The sequence below is a fragment of the Pimephales promelas genome, chromosome 16 (genome assembly GCF_988280905.1).
Source record: "Pimephales promelas chromosome 16, fPimPro1.hap1.1, whole genome shotgun sequence".
Lineage (NCBI taxonomy): Eukaryota > Metazoa > Chordata > Actinopteri > Cypriniformes > Leuciscidae > Pimephales > Pimephales promelas.
This window is the reverse complement of record NC_142784.1, coordinates 18,307,937-18,328,761: the sequence shown is the minus strand read 5'-3', so window position 1 is coordinate 18,328,761 and position 20,825 is coordinate 18,307,937. Positions and strand designations below refer to the sequence as shown.

The following is a 20,825-nucleotide window of genomic DNA, read 5'->3' as shown; positions in this document are numbered from 1 at the left end:
ACACTCGAAACTGCCTGCGTGGACGACCAGATTGAGTGTCAACCCCGTTGTTCTATTGTTTTGTATTCATGTGAGAACTGATATTGAACTCCAGTGTTGAGAATACATATTCTTGCTGACTAATTGATTTATTTTGCTTTCAAAATCAGTAACTTCTGATGTTGTAATAAATTACCGTTAAACTTAAACCATTGATATTTGCTTTTTGTGTGTAATCAGTGGTTTTCTTTGCTATCTTGGGTTGTTTAAGTTTTGTCAGTTTTATAAAACTGTCTGGCGCCCGAACTTTCTTTGTGAAATAAGTAATTTAAGATTAGGGCACCACCCACCACTGTTACAGAGTTTACATTTACAGTGAAAACAGAACAGAAATTTTATCCAAAAGGGTTAGTTACTAAAAAAAAACAAAAAAAAAACAAATGAAGCATGACCTTCTTTGTATATCTAGGAGCTATCTTACCTGTTGCTGGAAAGGTATTGGCCAATTCTTTCCTGGTTGTTCCATAACAGACGGTGCAGGGCAAGCACGTTGCCGTCACTGATAAAAGACAAACTATGGTTCACGGAGTCACTCGGCGGAGAATCAGAAGCAATATCCAAAAAGAACCTGCCAAAACAAAAATTGGGCATTTTGAAGCCCAAGTGTCAAGAAGTTTTTGAGAAGCAAACGGTTTAAAACATTGAGTTTCAAAAACAAATAAAATCACAACTGGAGTTATGGCTTTATTACGTATCTTCAAGTTTTAAGGTCACATATATGCTTGCATACCCTTAAATGTGGCAAAAGTATATATAAATTATAAGTATATATATGTGTATATATATGTATAGCATATATAAAATGTAAAGTTTTTCTCTTCCAGGTTAAAGTATCATAAGCATTATTAAACATCTAGAACAAATATAGTTCAATTAAGAGCTCTCTGAAAATACAGTTACAACACATGCCTCTAACTAGCTAGCTACTAAAAGTAGCATATTGCTTCATTACTACAATTTTAATTGTGTAAATTATAGTAATCAGAAGGGCTTTTTAAAACCATAAAGAGATAAGGAAACAATCAAACCTTCTGGCTGCATCAAAGTTGCTTTTCACAAAATCATTAAAGGGCCGCATGTGCTCTTCTTTTGTAAAGAGGACATGATTAGCAATGCTCTGGAGAATCTGGAGAAAAAAAAAATAATAATAATGTGGCTGTAATATGTAGAAATTCAAATTTTGCTATTAACTGAGGGTGGTATAAATCAACTTTTAATCTTGCCAGTTAGTCATCAGACGGTGAAAATGAAAGATCTATACGAATCTGGCATAACTTTACTCTCACTTACCTTGGACATGAGTTTGAGGCCACGCTCGATGCGAGGTGGGGGCTTCTTGTCTAGGATGCCCGCCTCGTATGGTGATACAATAGCTGGGTTAATGAAGCGCAAGAACATGGCACTTCCTACTGCACCAATACTGTTCTGAGGAAAACGTTGGCTGACCACCTGCACAAACGGATGGAGGAAAGCAAGAGGAAACAGTTGAGTGTCGGAAGGATGACTTATAAGTAGATGACAGGCACAAGTCAAATTCGTTTTGATATATTGTTGAACATTTAATATATCAAGATAATTTTTATTTAAAAACAACAAAACAAATCAGGAAAGGATACAATGAAGAACAAAATATGTGAATGAAGGAAGGGAAAAAATATTTATAAATATGTTTTGTCTGGTAAAAGAGGCTCTGTAAGAAAGAAACAAGTGTCATGAGACTTGATACTATACAGTATGTCTATTAGAAACTAATAATCAGACGTCAGACTTGTACATACACAGTACTAATAAACACATAACCACACATTAAACAATCCCTTACAAACCAAAATAAATGTTTGCAGAACAATGCGTGACAGAGGATACACACCCTTACAATACTTAATTAGGTACAATGTGTGTCTACAGTTCCACCACACCTATAATACAAATCCTTTGCAGAGGACTGAATAACTACTACTAGGGCTGGGTATCGTTAAAAAAATTTCGATATCGATACAGATACCTTGACTTCGATACCCATTCCTGACCGATACTTTTTGCGATACCAATTTTATGAAATCCGTTTCAACAAGATTACGTTTTAAGTTTTATTTTTCAGTTTGTTGACTTTTTTCTCAGACTCAATGACACATATAGGCCACTGGGGGCAGAATATATGCCGCGAGTCACACCCAAGTGCACACATAAGCTTGCCGCAAAGCACAAAAGTAGTCTAATGATATTATGAATGTGTCGGGAAAATATAGCAAAGACACATTTTAATTGTTTATTAACCAGTGTTTTCTGAGCCAGTGTTGGCTGCAAAGATGAAGTTGATGTTGCTGACTCACCTATAGAGAGAAATGCACCTTAAATTTGGATTACATAATCAAAGAAATTTGTTTTCGATACGAATTGGTTAGTTTAAAAGTAGACATTTCAGGCTTTCTATATGCCTATCTCTCATGTCTGTGAGGCAAGTAGCCTGCTGAGTATCGGTTCATTTATGTGACACGCTCCAGTTGTTCTTGCAGTCGAAGACAGAGCGACTTTCAGCTCTCAAGTTTATTCCGTGCACTTTTAACCGCTTCATCAGATTTGCAGTGTTGCCGGTCTTGGCAGCAATTATGTTTGTCGCAAATATTGCATCACGTGCTGTTGGCTTTGAGCCTGGTGATCTTTTACATCTATGGGGGTTGGGTCGCTTACACACAACAGCCTCAGGTGAGAAAGGTCTCTGGGTGTAACCTACTTTGATGCCTTGATCCTCGCCAAAGCCAATCATGCTGCATGCTTATTGGCTCACTGATATTGATGAGATTAACCACTTTGAAATTCGGTATCAAAATTTAGTACCAAACGACAAGACATGAAACTCGATGTTGGCGAGGCAATTCCGTGTTTAAAAAGTATCGAACTCCATTCCCAGCCCTAATTACTACTAATTATACTGAGACTTAAATTAGGCTACGAAGGGGCTCAGCTTATGACAATGACAATATTTATAAAGTCAATCACTAATCAGACGAAACCTCTCACGTGTAAATTTGCATGATAAAACTTTGTGTGTCATTGAGAAAAACCAACAAACTGACAATTATTGAATGTGTTTACATGCACCAATTTTATACCTAGTAATTTTAAAATATCATGTAAACACATTTTCCTTGTGCTTTTAAAAAAATATATTTTTAATCAGTGTTTTATTGTAAAAAGCATATTATTAAACAATAAAAAAAGACCATTAAAACGCAACATGCTTTATAACATCATGGTAATGTGGTGAAAGTCTCAGCAAATGAGAAAATACAAACAGACAGAAAATTAAAAGGTGGGAATAATTCGACATTTTACACCATTACATACATTATTATACATGCATACGCACCAATGGTTTCTCAAAGTGAAAACATGCACAACCATTGACTTGAAGACGACCCATAGAGCACATGACAGAAGCCAGAGTAGCGAAAACATGTTCATCAGATCGTATTTAACGCATGCAAATCACTTAACACCTTCATTAAAAGTTTTCCAAGAAAGACAAGACTCTTCCAGAAGCCAAAATACAGATTCATAATGTTTTCTAATTTAAAGTATGTACGTTCTGAGAAGGTAGACCAAGTCAGTACCAGGCTCCAGGACTGCATATATGTGGATATGTCAGAATAGACCTTAAACCCTCACAAAGAAACAGCATTCTGCTTTACGGAAAGACCTAGAAAAGCTGAACTGATCCCACCTACCCACCATCACTGACCCGGTCCACAAAGGTTGAAATAAAGTAAGTAAATAAAGCAAGAAAAGTTGGTTCAAAGCAGTACAATTATTTTGTTTATCTCTACGTTTTCCCCACTATGCTGAGTTGAAAATGGACGTGTCTTCGTAAGAAAACCATGTTTACACAGGTGTTTCTGAACATGTTCTGGCGAAAAACAACTCAAAACCATAAAACAAAACAAAAAATCATAATATATTGAAAAGCAACACGTTGCATTTATGGTATGAATAAACCCAAACTAATAATAAATGGCAGCTAAAGAAAAAATTAAATGCTATAACACTTACGGATTTTTTGTTTTCCTTTTTTTCTTTAACAGTGGCTTTATTCAGAAGGGAGTGGCAAGTAGCCTACAGGGCAGAGATGAGCACAGAGAGGTCACAGCAGCTACACAACTGTACTCAGCACAGCCACAGTGCATACAGCCACAATGAAGGAGCAGACAACACAACCACTGCCTTCCTAACAGCTGATCTACCAACAGTTTCATTCATGTTCATTTCAGGGATTAAGAAACACCGGCTGATGCTTTCCAAGCAGAACGTGAAGCAAAGGCTGCAAAGATCCTACAGTTGAGAAGGGAGAGCGAGCTTTCGGCCCAAGCAAACAAAGTATGAATACATAAAGAGCGTGAAGATATTAGCGGAAAATGACAGACCAGAATAGGTGTCAATGAGGACATAAGTGGACCGTGCAGAAGATAAAAGGAAGTGTGTAACAGGACCGATGGATGTAGCTCATTTGGTAGGGCACGTTATATTGATATTTTCATTCCGTTATCCCTGAAAGGAAAGACTATTTGCTTTAAATGTGTGTATCTACTAAACGAAAACCTTGAGAAGATCACTAGCATAGAGATGACCTCCAAGCTATCTAGATGCCACAAAACTAGCATTTTGATTTAATGGGGACTTGCTGAGCCAAACATCACAACCCGATCCTCGTGATTACAAACAAGACAAGAAAGGCCACGAAAGGAAATGCCAAGAAAGGGAAAGAAACTATTAGGAAAAGAGAAAAAGAAATGGTGTTTGTCATTCAATGCTTTCTTTTCTGTTTAAAAAGCAAGTGTATGGATCACCGTCCACAAGATGGTGCCCTTGACAGAGTATCTGTAATATGGCACTTTTGCAAGAAAACGTGGTACTTTCATTTTAGTAAAAAGAAGTTGCATTACCAGCTACACTCGATGTTCATAATGGAAACCCCACCCAAAATAAGCAACTTAAAATGTGGGCTGGATAAATTGTTAACAGTAAATCGATGTAGAAATGTTAACATCAATGCCAAGGTCATTTGTGTGACGTGTGACACATCTATATGGTTTATTGCACCTGGGAGAATTGCGATTTATCACCTGCTCATGACATTTAGACTATCACAATACAGCTACAAGTAATGTTAAAATATGTTTGCTTACCAAAATTAATCTGTAATGTCTGTTGTTGCATGTAGAGCAGAGCAAAATGATTCAAGAGACCTTTTATGCCATTTTAAATCATACTCTGATACATTAGACTTTAATGCAGATACTGGAAGTAGAATCATCCACCATTAAATGTAATTTAGTTTAAAGTCAGTAATAAAAACAGGTCGTAATGATTTTGCACTTTGAATGCCACAGTCCCACACTTCAAAACATGTAAAAAAAAAAAAAAAAAAAAAAAAACCCAAACTTTTTGAATGGCATGGTATCGCTCTAATAATAAAACAATAAAACAAACAAAAAAAAACTGTCTGATATATTCGTCCACAGGCAGGCACAGGTGAGCAGTAGTGAAAGCGAGGATAAGAGCAGATTCTCTTGTTAGAAGTGACTGGAAGACTGATCAGTGAATGCCCAAGCATGAAAGACAGCCTCAAAACAGTCATTCAGAGGATGCAGTAACAGTGGTAAAAAAAAAAAATAAAAATAAGAAAGAAAAGCAGACTGGCATTAGGCAGTGAGCATACCTGATACAGACAGTGGCACACACTGCGCAGCTGTGGAGGAAACTCGCTTGAAGAGTTGATGATGGCCAGAAAAAAGCGGTCTGTGATTTGTAGCAGGTTCTTTTGGTTCTCCTCTAGGTTCTCCGCTGGTTCGAGCCTAAAAAAAAAAAAAAATCAGAAGAATGACGACGATGATTAAAAATACCTCTGTACTCTGAAGAGTTTTAAAATGTACAGCATGAGGAACTTCATCAAAAGTGAAATGAAAGCATGACCTGAATAAACAGTGTGAACAAAATGAGTTTAACTAGGTAAACATGCCTGGTGGGGTCCACTTCAAAACTGATCTGCTGCCACTCTGGAGTGGTGATGATTCCTTTCAACAGCGGTTCCAGAAGCTTCTGTAGATATGCAGCTCCATACACCTGCAAACAGGGTGCCAGACTTTAAGTGCAAAGTAAAAGTTTGGGGCCATTAAGATTTTTTTTTGTAGCTATTGTGCATTTTCTGAAGCGCCATTAGTGAGCACATGAAACTTTCAATTGGATAAAAAACAAAAGCATTTCAACGATAGTACAAATCATCACATCAGGGCAAATAAATATTCGAGTCTCTCTTTGGAAAATTCTTGCAAAGACATTGAAGACTGAAAATGTTCTTTGACTGCCACTGTGTCACGTTACCTTAAAGCAAAAGGTCATAATCTTGCTGGCTAGGCTGTTTCCTCTGAAGAGGGTCTGCATAGAGTCGGCCAGCTCCACCTCTTTTGAGAACATATTCCATAGCAGCTGATACAGCAGATGGCGAGAGTCGAACAGTGTCACCAACACCCTGGCCAGCTCATCCTGAAAACCATCAGAACATTAAGCACAACAGCTCTCCAATGAGCAATACACCCAATGTAATACTCGTAGTGAGCAAAAAAGTGTTAAAGGGATAGTTAAAAAGCTATTGGACTTTTATCTGTTATAGAACAAAAGAAGACATTCTGAAGATAACTGAGAACAACAATGGACCACATTGAATCCCAGTGTATGGACCAAAAAAGAAAAGAGAAAAGAGATCTCTCTCTCAAAAAAAAAAAAAAAAAAATTGTATGGTCCACTGAAGAGACAAAGTCAAACAGTTTTGGAATGACATGAGGGTGAGTAAATCATTTTTTGTTGAAGCATAATTGTTTGGGCATTTCATAATAGCATGGAAAAATACAAAACTACATCAAAAATAATTCACACCGAATTTTCATCATTGTGTAATTTTTTTATATTTATATTTTCGAATGAATCTAAACGAAAAAAAGATGATCAATATATGATATTTCCAACTCAACATGATAAACCTTTCAAACCTTTTCATGCATGTTTTTTGAATAGGCATGAACTCTTAAATGTTCTTATTTAGTTAAAACTGTAAAAGTGAAACAGTTGTTAAAATCTCTCACCCATTGAGAGCAAGGGACCACATTGGCCAGTGCCATGGCTATTGGCAGTTCGCCCTGATCTCCCATCATGGTGACCAGCTCAACAAGTCTCTCAAAGCGGTCTGCAAGCACCGTTTCTGCGAGTGTGTCGAACTCCGTCCCTTGCTGAAGAATCTTAGTGAGAACCTCCATAAACGTAGCCCGTGTCTGCAGGTCCTTATGGTACCCTAGACCTGTTTCAGAGATATCAGAATCCATTTTCTTCACTCAACGACTCACCAATTACAGTAGCAAACAATGATAATGTAAGTGCTTCTCACCAATGGAGTGCATGAGGCCGCTGTCCACATTGGCGTTGAGCAGGTTAGACATGGCCAGCACTGTGCAGTGCCGCAAAGATGCCAGTCGTCTAGACATGCCACGTTTCCGCCCTGCCACCTGCTGGCCGTCTTCCTCGACCTCGCTGCAGTCATTCAACAGGTTCATGAACAGTGTGAAGTACCTAAGAGAAAGAGATGAGATGACTGCCCTGAAAACTGACCTTAAAGAGGCCATATTAAGACCTCCCAAAAACACTAAAACATCCTCAAAGACAAAACAAAAAGTGTTGAATGAATGATCCTACTTGAGGAAGAGCTGAGATTTGGCCTCCATGAGTTCAACGCCATCACCCTCCTCAGGCTGCAGGGGAAGACCAGCTAATAGTGAAACTACTGCCTCCATACTCGCTTGGTCCAGATCCCTGTACGACGTGTTTTAATAAACACGGAATGAGAAAAGAACATGCAACTGGTAAAACCACAGGTTTTAAGAAAAAAAAAAATTAATAAACGCTATGAAAATGCAAAGGCGATATACCGGGTCAGACATTTGATGTCATCGTCTGCTGCTTGATTGGAGGTTCCCATCACCCAGTCTGTAAGGTACTCCACCATTTTATTTCTGAGAAAAACAGCAAAGTTAGACATAGCATAACCTCATGATTCACAAATGAAATGATCACAACAAATGAAGATGATAATAATGTTTTATTTTACGTGACAAAAAAGAGATAGTGAGAAAATGCATATCAGAGATGGATGAAAGTAAAACTTGCTTAACAAAAGTATTCTTTTCAGTTTGTTTTTGCAAGGATTCGTTAAAAAAAGCAAAAATGGCTGCTGAAAAATCAGCTTTTTCCTTTACAGGAATAAATTAACAGATAACAGTTATTTCACATATTTATTTCTGATTGTTATTTCTTATATTTCACAATATTACTGTTCTTAGAGTATTTTTGATTATATAAATGCAGCCTTGGTGATCATACAAATATTTATTTCAAAAACACAATACTGTTTTTGAACAGTATAGTGTAAATTTACCTAAATTTCATCTCTTGGCAGAAGGAGAGGTCGTCCCTGCGTTCCATCATCACCTCCACAAGCTGACACAGCTTGGTTTTGATCTGAATGGCATGGACAACATTCCCTAAAATGCGCACATACCTAAGAACGGCAGAAAATGAGCAAGAGATAGAGATAGATAGAGAGGGAGAGCATTAAGAAAAGTTTTCAAATGCTCTTTTCATCAAAACACCAACCATCAATGAAAATCCAGAGCTGATATTAAAATTTTAAGGGTAACGTCTTACCTAACCAGGTTGAGCATCATGGTCTCAATGCTGGCTTGACCGAGATGCTCTGAGCTTCCTTCAGTGTGACTGTCAAGCAAGTCCTTCATGATGGCGATGGTCTGCTCTACAAATAGTGTGTTCATGTCTGTAATGGGAACCTGGAGAAGAAAATAATTTAATTCAATTAAAATAAAAAATTGCGTAAATCGTTTATAAAGCCGTTCTGAGACAAATTCGGGATGACGAAAATGTTCGTATTTTCAAAATGTTAGTTGGTACGACAGAAATTTACACCACGTGTAAATGGTGTGTAAAATATTTGAACGTTCTGCAATCTAATTTAGGCAAACTGATGACATTTGATGCACTATGTACCACAATAATATTTCACGAGTTGATTTGCCATCGTCTCTTTTTTTTTTTAAACTGTTCAACCTTGGGTAATAGGCAGCACTCTATATCTACAAATACTACACTGACCTATCATCTTACTTTTACAACAACTGAACAACAATGGATAAGTTAATTTTGCTGTTTATAGCATTTTTAAATTCAGTAATATTCTTCAAAATAAGATAGATAGTAACACATTACTGCCATGCATATTCTGTATCATAACAACCAAAATATCTCAGCAGGAAAAAGGCTGCACTTTTCAAGCGCCACCAGCTGGCTGTTTTCAGAAGAGCACTGGGCAATTTTTAGCTGGATAAAAATGCTTTGGTGGACACAAGATAATTTAATATTTATTTCTAGGCAAATGGCCAATTAGCCTTTCAGCATTTACGCAATATATACTGGAGCCAAACCTGAGAAGGAAGTTGTCCAGCATTCCTGGAACGCAATTTGCGTAGTTGTAACTCATGGGCGGGCATTATAATAATAATAATAATAATAATTTGTTACATTTATATAGCGCTTTTCTGGGTACTCAAAGCACTTTACATGGAAGGGGGAATCTCCTCACGTATTAATGACAATAGAGGTATGGCAAGCCGTTTTAACTTTTATTCATTTCCCAGGATATTAATTCTTGATATCAACAATTGAATTCTTGATATCAAAAAATGTGATTGTTGATATCAACAATTGAATTGTTGATATCAAGAATTTATATCTTGGAAATTAATAAAAGTTAAAACGGCTTGCCATAGGGCCCACAGCTGTAACATCAGCCAACAACGTTCTCACGGCAGTATTCTCTGATACTTGATTCGCTGAAAACCTTGCACCTGATACGTCAGTTGCGTGTGAAAAGATCAGAGAGAGTTCAGAGCATAGGTTCGGGGTCGGAGCCCACGGATGCACGTTTGAAAGTTTGGATGACAATCAAGGATTATAAAATGTGACTAGTGACGTAGCCTTGCCTGATCAGTCTGTGTGCCGAGAGTATAGACTTCAACTATAGTTGCAAACTTTGTCTGCCGTGCGTTATGTGGGCTAGCTAATTGCTCAAAAAAATAGGCTCATGATACACATTACGTTTTGGCAAATCGGGCAAGTGGCAATGCATTTTAAAATTCACCAAGTTATCAAAGGTTGTCCAGATTGTGTTGAGCCTGCCACACTCAAATGTGGATGCTGAGCGAACCTTTTCAGTTTTTGGCCTAAACAAGAGTGACCCCACAGACTGTAAACTTCATGGCACCCTGTGATGGGAAGTTCGGATCATTTTACTGACTCGCTTGTTCGATCTCGTTCATTAAAATGAACTAATCTTTTTTGGTCATTTCATTCATTTAAAGATCTATAAATGTTATACTTTTAACAGCCTAATTCCCCAAATACATCCACCTACGCAGTCTTTATCATCATTCTGAATTAAGAAATCATTATAATGCAGTCAAAATAAATAATTTACAGGGAATAATTACTCTACCTTCCGAGTCTTTCGTTCATTTGTCACGTGACAGGCGCAATGAAACCATTTAATGTCTCACAAATACAATTACACCGGTAGTTACGATTCTGTCTGACCAATCAGTGATCTGCAGTGTGTTCACGTCACATTTTAGTATCGGTACTGTACGCCTGGAACCTCAACAGAGGAGGTACTATTTAAAGCGAGCCGTACCGTCTCATGCAGTGGAAAAGCGCCATCAAAAGACTGTATAGTCTGGATTTATTTGACAATGAAGGTTTCCTGCGACCTTGTGTCTAAAACTATGCATGACCGCTTTTGAGGGAAGACATTTGAATGGTTGTTAGGTTTAGTAATTTGTTGTATCAATTGTTAGAACAGCCAGTTTACTGTATAAAAAAATGTAGCATTAATTTAGGAGAATTTTTGTTTTGTGAAATTTTCATGACAATTAGTGATTTTGTTGTACCGATTTTACATTAATTTAATCTATTAAGTAAATATGATAAAATCAAAGAATATAGTCAGTGTTAAAAAATATAAATAAATTTTGCAAAATTACATTTATTATTTTATTGATTTTATTATCTTTTTTTTATTTTAATATTAACAATTTCTTTGTAAGACTGATCTTTATATGTTGAGTATGTTCAAACATGTTATCTAATCCTATTGTTGCACGTCATAGCTGGCATCTCTTACCGGACCCTGGGTGTCAAAAAAGCGTCCGATGCTGTTGCGTAGCTTGTTGAAGAGCATGGGGTAGAGAGCTGGACTGAGCTCAAGTCCAACAAGGTCTTTGACATTGGTGCGGATCTGCATGCCCACCTTCTCATGTGTACAGACCATCAGAGCCAGCAGACGCTCCAGAAACCTGTTAAGAGACGTCTCACTGTTCACCTCACAAGAGCCCATGGAGATCATGGAGGCCTTGCGTTCGGTCAGGGGGCCCATGGGAGGGCTGTAGGTGCCTATACTAGGGGTGCTGCGCTGCTGGAGACAAACCCCTCCAAGGGCACACAAGAAACCTGTCATGTTGATCCACTCCTGAGGACAGAGAGAAAACAGTTAGCAGGGGAGGTGAGGTGAGGGAAACCATACAACTGACTGATCAGTCTAGTTAACTACCTGTCCATCTTCCACTTTGTTTTTCGGGTGGTTGAGTATCTGTTTAGTAGCCTGCTCCCATTTTGCGTGTGTGTCTTCCCATGCCTAATATTGAAAAAGATCAAATTTGAGTCAACTAAAGATAAGAGAGAAGTTGAGAAAGAGCAAAAATAAAAATCTGAAACATGCATATGTAGACACACACAATGATGTCCTCACCTCTATGTTTCCAGCTGTTGGGTGCTTTATCCTTCTTAACAGTGCCATCACTCTCTTTTGAAGTGTGTTGCGTCCTGAACACACAAATGAACATATAGTTTATGGGCTGTTTTATTTTGCCATGACACCATAATAAGAAATAAAGTAAAAATCACACCATAAAATATATCATGCTAATTCATGATCATTTACTTATTTAGCCATATCAGCATGAAACGCCATATTCAAAAAATGTATTTAGTCAAATCAGTAGGGCTGGGTAATAAATATCGATTTCTCAATATTAATCGATTCTCATTTTTACGAACCGATATCGATTCCTAAATCTCAAGAATCGATTAGTCATCCTGTTTCATTTGAATGAATGGGACATTGTATCGCGGCTGCGTGCATCAAAAAAAAAAAAAAAAAAAAAAAAAAAAAAAAAATCGCAATAATCTTTGTCCTTTGTTACTATTGATATGAAACAAAGTCTCAATTTTCAAGTTACGTCCATTTTCTTTAGAAATTCAAAAATATAAATAAGGTTTTGGCGCTGTGGCGTGAGATTGCTCTGGCGCAGCTCAAGAGAAGCAGCAGCGCTGATCTCTCTTCCGGGTTAATAATACCAGTTACAGAGCGAAATAAACATGAATGAGCATCTGAAAGTGTGTTAAAAGATAGAGTACAACTTATCGAAATCCGCATCATGTCACATTGATTCGCTCAATCAGCGTTTCAACCATGGAAAGACGTCAGTTAAACAGCTTGTAATCAATGTCTTGTCATGTATGGTCATATTTACCCTTAGAAAACCCACAAAAACTCGTTAGTCAGCAAGAAAAAATAACTCTAGAGAGGAGCATTTTGCAAAATATATACACCATATTACATAATATGCATTATAATCTTAATGCTCTTCAATATTTAATGCATATTTGAATAAATATGGCAAGTTTTTATGACAGCCACCATTTAAATGTTTATATTTCATATAATCTTCTTCTTATAAAAATAAATAAAAGTGTAATTTAAGTGTTTGTATAGCTACAAAACAGTTCATTATTACCTTTATATTAGGCTAATGACGCCTAGTAGGCTACAACTGACTCCCATAGTTTACATCATTAGTTAAGAGATTTGATTTCCTTGAGAAAACTTGCCATTTATTGTAACTGATTTCCAAAATAATCAATATTGAATCGAAATCGAACCAAATGGCAAGCTTGTGAATCGAAATCGAATCGAATTGTGACATTTGTGTCAATACCCAGCCCTACAAATCAGTATCAAATGCTTTACTCAAAAATACATACATTTCTTTTTATCTTTCAGTGATCTTCCAAAGCATTTGGTAGAAAATCAGTAAAAATAAAAATGTACGTTTTTTTTCTATGTTCACCTCAGTGAAACTCGACCTTAGCTAAATTTTGGTGGAAAGATTATAGTGTCCCAAAAGTTTAAAGCTGGCAGTCAGATTCCATGTTACAAATACGGTTAACAGCTAACCTGTAGCCATCATATTGCTGACGGAGGCGAGCTCTATGAAGGTGTTGTAGTTGGGCAGGACCGTGTGCACGGGCAGCTCGTCCACATTGCAGCGGATGTCCGCCTCCTCACAGAGATGCCGGAAGCAGGACATGGCCACCAGCACAGCCTCTGCGTCAGGGCTCCACAGGAAGGTGTAGAGACACACCTCCAGCTTGGTCTGAGCCTGTTTGCTGATGGGGATGAGACTTCCCTGTGTGGCACACTCCTGCAGACCAACAGAGCAAATAATGAGCTTATTTCATATGACAGAATTCAGGATGAATTTTTTATTTTCAGATAGATTTCAGTATCAAATTTAGATTTAAAAACATTATTGATGCAGATATAACTGGTAATATTCAGAGAATTTTGAATTACAAAAATGACTGCCCAAAAAGTCTGCTTCTACAAAAGGCAAATTGTTCAAACATCAAATTTTATGCGTAAAGACTTAACTAATAATTCTAAACTTAGAAGCACAGAACCACGAGTTAAAAATCAAGAACCTGATATAAAACGGTTTACCTTGTTCTTTAAGAGAAACTTGTTCCTGCATATGAGAATCTCCCTGAGCCACTTTAGTATCTCTGTACTGTTGATCATCTGGTGTCCAATCAGCTTTTTACAGATCAGAAATAAGACCTGAGAGCTGAGAGGAGAATAAGGAGAATATAGTAAGATAATCTTTCCAAACCCATAACTTTAACGAACCTAAACAACATGCCCACCTGATGTCCCAGAAGGTCTCAATGGGTGCGTCAGGGTTCCACAGCTCAATGGTTTCTGGCTGATGTAAGACCAGCAATGCCTGGGGGAGGAGGAGCAAATCACTTGTTTTAATAAAAAATTCTCAATTATAAGGGTTCAAAGTAGCAGTGTTATTTTAGTATTATTTATATACTAATACAGTATTTATTCATATTTTTCATTTTCATTTTAGTTAAAGTTTTAGTCATTTTGTTACGTGCTTTTGTCATTTTTAATAGTTTATATTATAATGCAATTTTAAAATTATAATACTATAATGCTAGAAAGTAATATAACAAAGTAATACGGTAACACTTTACAATAAGGTTCATTTTTTAAACATTAGTTAATGTATTAACTAACATGAACTAACCATGAGAAATACATTTGTTACTGTTTTTGTTCATCTTTGTTAACGATAGTTAATACAAATCCAGCTGTTCATTGTTTGTTCATGTTAGTTCACAGTGCATTAAATAATATTAACAAGATTTTAATAAAGTATTAGTAAATCTTGAAACTAACATTAACAAAGATGAACAAATGCTGTAGAAGTATTGTTCATTCTCAGTTAATGTTAACTAATGTAGTTAACTAATGAACCTTATTGTAAAGTGTTTCCAGTAATACTAATGTACTAAAGTTATACTAATGTAATAAAGTTACTGTTCATTTAAGGAGGCAAATGTTTAACGTCCACCTCCTCTTTCCCTGAACTTAAACTTTGTTGCGGGTACGTTTGATAACCAAATATTGTAAGGTGGAGAAAATGCTGTTTTACTGTTACTACAAATACAGCTATTTCTGATTAAGCTACGTTACCCACTTGACAAAATAGTGTTGTCTGATCTACCTTTTTGGGTACAAACATGGATTCAACTGTGTTGAGCTATATAACAATGATTAGTTTACCATCTATAAAGGTATCCAAACAATTGCTCTCCTGTCTAACAAAACACATATTATTTTATAAGAGTCTTTGTTGTTTCCATGGTTTCTACGGAAGTAAATCGTGGATAGAGAGGATATGACGACCGTAAAATTGGCAAAATAACTTTACCGGTAAATACACAAATATGCGGTTCACACAAGCAACGACCTTCCAGCTTTTTACCAGTAAGAGACAATTCACACATCAGCTCCAAAATACTGGTAAATTCTGTGATGTCAGTCATCGGAAGTGATCTATAAACACCGTGCCGTTGTCTTCATCTGCCCATATGAGGAGAAGCACTTTAGTTTCACTATCTGACAACATTTTTTGACATCTGAGTGAAAGGCATAAGGAGATGATCAAACAGAATGCGTTTTTCCTCTAAAAAACACAAGACGCACATAATAGTATCCAACTGCAGAGCCACAGCGCTGATGAATGGAAAAGAAGACTGGGTCTCGATAGCGAGTCACGTTAAAAAAGTATATTTATTAGAATAACTATTCAAAAGCTTACAGTGAAAAACAGCAATGAGTAATCACGTCATATCCATAAGAACTTGATGATTGGCCCAAAGCAGACTTCCTATTTGCTCATAACGATAATCTTCATTCCACGTCCACACAGAAAAAATTCCCAGTAATTTATCAACTTTTCTGTGATAAACCTACCCTTACAATATCTGTTATGGTAATAACCCTCTGTAAATCTGACTATCTGTAGTTTTCACGAAAGCCCTGGAGCTGTCAAGTCACACTTTTGGTGACAAATGAATGGAAATTTCTCGACCAAGCTAACACAGAGAATGAGTAAGCATTGTAAATTTACATAAACTACTGACACTGTAACAATACTAATACATTGCATGGTAGTGAGGGACACTTTGCATAAAAGATGGAAAGAGGTACAAATAAAAGGTATAAAGAAACAAACGGTCATACCTCCATGGCTTCCTGGGAATGCTCAGCACTGTGTGTGAGAGGAACCAGCTGGACCAGACCTTTGATGAGCTCAGCTGTGCTATTCTGGATCTCTTGACCAGGTTTCCCTGGGTTCTGATGGTGTGAAAATGCAATTAGTGAAGTCAAATTTGATCAGAATCATCCTTAAACAACAACTCTGTGCTAAGTTTTTGATCCAAAAATCACAATTCACATCAAATCATGTTAAGGAAGGAGCGAAAAATTAAAGTAAAATTCAATTAAAGTAAAACAATAATAAATCCACATGTAAAAACTAATCTGGATAATCCAGGATTTAAACCAATCAGAAAACATTTACCCTAGAAAACACAAACACTGTTTGATTAGAGCTTCTTATGAGAATTAAAGGAGCAACAGGTTTAAGGTGACATGCTTGGCTGTTCTGACGTTAAAATATTTTCTTCAATCCTAGCATAATATGCAGAGACATCTGTAAGCAAATTACCTTTAATACAAAAGGTGACTGATAATAATATTAACAACATCTAACTGTTTATTTAATCCATATATCTGCCCTGTACTCACATGCAGCATTAGTCTGGGGTCAGCATGAATGAGTTTGACCAGCGCCAGCAGCAGAGAACGCGAATCAAGGTCTGTGGACTTCTCTTTGAACTTTAAACTTGTTGTCATTTTCTCTTTAAATGTCAGACTCTGCAAGAAAAAGATGTGCTATTTATACATAATGAACTGTTTGGATGATAATGTGTCTCAGTGTATAGAATCGTCTTACTGGTGTCATCCTCAGAGGTGGATGGGCACTGAGACTCTGAATCACTCGGCCCAGCGTGTCTGCAAACATGGTGCGCAGTTCTCCTGAGTAGCAGTAGATGGCGTCAATCTTCGGCCACCAGTCCAGGTGAGACTGGCAGGAACATGAAATATTCATCATCAATGAACAGCTAAATTAAAGCACACTTCTGTAGTGAGACGATGCTGTTCTCACTGAATGTGATTTCACTGTGAAGGCATTATTACTGATGGTTCCCCTAACATTATTGGGTATAAAAAAGTATTATTATTATTATTATTATTAGACTTTATTGTCCACCTTAGTGGAAATTTGGTATACTTTGGTTTTTACGCATGAGTGAGGGTCTGCATACGGTGACACAAATTTCACCACCAGAATATTATGGTAGAACTGCATGCCCGCTACATGATTTGTGTACTTTGAAAGGCTATGTGTTTGACTGTACACATATGATAGTATACATGTAAAATATATTAATATATAGTGTATACTTATAACGATGTATACTTTAAGCTTAAATGGCTATTGAAAATCAAATTTACATATTTAAGTATTATAATAATATTTATTTAAAATATTTAAAATTACTTTCACATCATCAAACCGTAAACCTTTACTCATGCTGTTGGAAATTGTCAACTCTCAGTACAAATGAATGACTTTAGATCACCAAAAATCATGATCAATGTGAACGGCCATAAAGCAATCCTACTTACATTGGTGATAATTTTGTGCAGGGAGTTGACCAGGACGAAATGGAAGGTAGGAGGAGAAGTCGAGGCCAGACATACCTAGTGAAGAAATGAATATCAAAAAAAAAATCTCTGTGAAAATATTACAACATAGATGTGGCAATGATTTTACAACAAACCAAACCCGGATGTTACTGAACTGTGTACTTTTAATGGCACTGACTGAGTGTCGGTAGTACTACACTGAGTGTCGGTGACGCTCGCTGTGTTTTTAAGCCTCTGCAGTCTCACTATATGACAACAGAATGAATTTCCAGAGCCGCTCTCACAGTCGGTGAAGTTCAACAGCATTACAGTTAAATTTAAGAAAAACTATCTTTATATCAACACACAGAAACTCAAAGGTCTTCACCACAACCCGTCAAAATAAAAGTTCGCTTAAACTTTAGGAACAGTAGAATTTAGATATCTCAATTTAATAATAATAATTATCAAAAAATAATTAAGGAATAATCACACTTTTTGCTCTGTTGTAATTTTAATAGTATAGAGCTCAGTTGTGCCGCATGTAAATATTTTTTTTATGACAAAAATGGTTGTTTTATTAATATTCAAGCATCACAGACAATGGCAGAAAGCGACCAAGGCAGCTCTGGAATAATGTCAATAACACTTCCACAAACACTTCTATACTGACTTAATTTCTTTACAGTTATTGAGGTAAACATGCCTAAATTGCAGGATAAAGGTGCTGGTATCTGAAATCTGAATGGCACCCACCCCTATTACCATCCATACATTTGTATGGCCATTTGGGGATTTCACATAAAAAATATGCTGGATTGAAACACCAGAATGCACAAATTATAAAATGGCGTATAAAAAACATCCCCAATTGCAGCAACTTCTATTTTTATTTTAGATATTTTGCACCAATTTTGTTCTCTTGAACACCTGGGACAGAAATGCTGCTTTATCCGCAAATGTTTTATGTGACCTTCCAATTTCGTGCATAAGTTAAATTTACAACTTTGAATGGAAAACGCTATAGAAAATTGACATTTTCAGCTTAATAATTTTTTAGGTTTGTGTGATAGTAAGTAGCTCGGTGTGATAGTAATAATATTAAATCTTAGATTAGCGATTGTCATTTATTTACTATAATCGCCTTGAAACATGCTGGACGCTATAACATTCAGTAACTGAGCTTACCTTAAAATGCTGGTTGTTACGAGGATTGACACGATAGCAAGACACAAAGCAATCGATCATCAACTCCACATCGGCACTCTGGCAGCCCGCACCCCTCGAAAACGGTTTAGTGGGGTTAAAAAGAAGACCCTGAGAGAAAAGAGAGAAATGAACATTTAATTTCCTTCAGACTTCAATTGCTCTGTACTTCACTGAGAAAGTGGTCCTTCTTGCTTACCTTAAGGTCCATGACGATGGACTGAACAAGGAGAAAGATTACAGAATTGTCCTCCCAATTGATGTAGGTGCAGGCTTTACAAAGTTTGACACATGCAACGGCCGCACTCTCGGTCAACTGTCTGCTGCCGCTGTGTTGTCCCAGAGCCTTCCGTAGACTGTCAACAAATGACTTCTGTTGAAGACAACAAAACTGCTAGATTTGTCGGCAAAGCATTTGTATACACAAAATATTTGCCTGTCATTGGTTACATTGCTCAAATGCTAAATACAAGACTTTGGGAACAAAATGAGTGGGTTCAAATGATAAAACACTAAGTAGGAACAGCAGTCTGTGTAATTCACTGTGTAACCTCTGACCTTGTTAGCCTTCTCCTCCCCCCCTACTTCTTTGGTGATGCTCTGAGTGATCTCTGGACAGAGGATGAGGAGGATGATCTGTAACGGCCACACAGCAGCCTTTCTCTTTGCGCTCTCTGCAAAACTGTCTACCAGGTCGAACAGTCTTTCTGCACAGTCTGCATACACAGAAACGGACAGTTTAAGCTCTGTCACAACTAAACATGGACTTCATCAAACAATCTAGTAAAGATTGTGCCACTCACCGGCCATGTCAGCCTGGGGTCTCTGATAAAGCATAGTGAACTCATCAGGATAGTGTTCAACCCAGTTCCAGAAGGCCTGACACAAACATATCAGATATGTTTACTATTACTACCTTGCATATGATTGCAAAATAAAATATATATGTATATATAGTGTTTGTATCTATTGTACTGTTTACAAAAGCACATACCTTTTCCAAACTGCTGATTACTGAAAGCTGGGCTGGCTTTTTCAAAGATTTGAATTTAAGTACTGTTTCTGAAGGGAATATAGAGGACGTTATCAAGCAACACAAGACTGTATATTTATGTAAATCACTGCATTTGTGGTTTAATACTTGCACTGTGCCATATCGTGATTCTAATTTAACTATGCCGCCCTAAATTACCCATAAAATTAGCCATCAATAACACATTATCAGAATACTGAGGCAGATAACAAATATAGCATGCTTTACCTTGTAGCAGTCTCTTTAACTTGGAGCAGTCAACATTGATGTACTGGATGAGCTCAATGTCATGGACATCCACGGTGTCCTCTGTACAAACTGTGAGCTCCTGCAACCTATATGAAGACATTGGTACATTAACGTTAATCATTTATAATGACTTTAACTGGTCAATTTGTACCAGTTAATATTAATATTAATATTGGACTTATAATAGGCTTACAATATTGGACTTAGAATAGGCTTCCAATGTTTACAATAAGAAAGCTGTATTAATCATTATACAGGTATTTTTGGGGCTGATTCAAACATCGAAAGCGGTCCTAGAACAAAGCCCTGTGGATCCCCCAGTGTGTTAGAGAGGTACCTGGTGGAGATACGACTGAAGACAGCATTGAAGTTGTTGCAGCTGAGAGAGAAGAGCACGGCAGAGGCGGAGCTGCGCAGTTGAGCGGCGTGCTGCTGGCCCTCACGGTACGAGTGCAGGAAGTGACAGATTTCAGGCAGCAACTGTTTTACCAACATGGCCTCATCCAGCCTCAGGCAGTCCTTGGGTTGCTGATGATGTACACAAACACACAGTATACCGTTTTATTTATATTCTCTATTTTGCTGTGTTTTAAATGCAAATTCTTACTATGTATGTGGTGTCTGTTGTATTTGTAAAACACAAACAAGCATAAAAATGGGTCCATAGGTGGCAAAAATGTGTCAAAATGATAAAGAATGACTCATGAAAGTAGTAAGCAAGCTGAGAACCAGACTAAA

At 37.1% G+C, this 20,825-nt stretch overlaps 1 protein-coding gene across 3 annotated transcripts in view; it reads right to left on the bottom strand.

Annotated features, from left to right (window-relative positions):
* nf1a (neurofibromin 1a) overlaps positions 1–20,825 on the bottom strand; it is a 77,986-nt gene that overhangs the window by 44,166 nt on the left and 12,995 nt on the right. For all 3 annotated transcript variants that reach the window (XM_039670689.2, XM_089121132.1, XM_039670691.2), the window contains exons 4-33: positions 20,425–20,615; positions 20,067–20,173; positions 19,800–19,867; positions 19,609–19,684; positions 19,364–19,521; positions 19,005–19,178; positions 18,788–18,916; positions 17,600–17,674; positions 16,863–16,994; positions 16,655–16,783; positions 16,088–16,201; positions 14,194–14,273; positions 13,991–14,114; positions 13,445–13,691; positions 11,957–12,030; positions 11,759–11,842; positions 11,333–11,677; positions 8,788–8,927; positions 8,519–8,641; positions 8,013–8,096; positions 7,780–7,896; positions 7,475–7,656; positions 7,176–7,387; positions 6,418–6,579; positions 6,056–6,159; positions 5,756–5,891; positions 4,090–4,152; positions 1,330–1,488; positions 1,068–1,165; positions 461–607 (exon numbers count right to left, since the gene is read on the bottom strand). In XM_039670689.2, the coding sequence (XP_039526623.2) occupies positions 461–607; positions 1,068–1,165; positions 1,330–1,488; positions 4,090–4,152; positions 5,756–5,891; positions 6,056–6,159; positions 6,418–6,579; positions 7,176–7,387; positions 7,475–7,656; positions 7,780–7,896; positions 8,013–8,096; positions 8,519–8,641; positions 8,788–8,927; positions 11,333–11,677; positions 11,759–11,842; positions 11,957–12,030; positions 13,445–13,691; positions 13,991–14,114; positions 14,194–14,273; positions 16,088–16,201; positions 16,655–16,783; positions 16,863–16,994; positions 17,600–17,674; positions 18,788–18,916; positions 19,005–19,178; positions 19,364–19,521; positions 19,609–19,684; positions 19,800–19,867; positions 20,067–20,173; positions 20,425–20,615 (4,034 nt within the window). The remainder of the gene's footprint in view (positions 1–460; positions 608–1,067; positions 1,166–1,329; positions 1,489–4,089; positions 4,153–5,755; positions 5,892–6,055; positions 6,160–6,417; positions 6,580–7,175; positions 7,388–7,474; positions 7,657–7,779; positions 7,897–8,012; positions 8,097–8,518; positions 8,642–8,787; positions 8,928–11,332; positions 11,678–11,758; positions 11,843–11,956; positions 12,031–13,444; positions 13,692–13,990; positions 14,115–14,193; positions 14,274–16,087; positions 16,202–16,654; positions 16,784–16,862; positions 16,995–17,599; positions 17,675–18,787; positions 18,917–19,004; positions 19,179–19,363; positions 19,522–19,608; positions 19,685–19,799; positions 19,868–20,066; positions 20,174–20,424; positions 20,616–20,825) is intronic.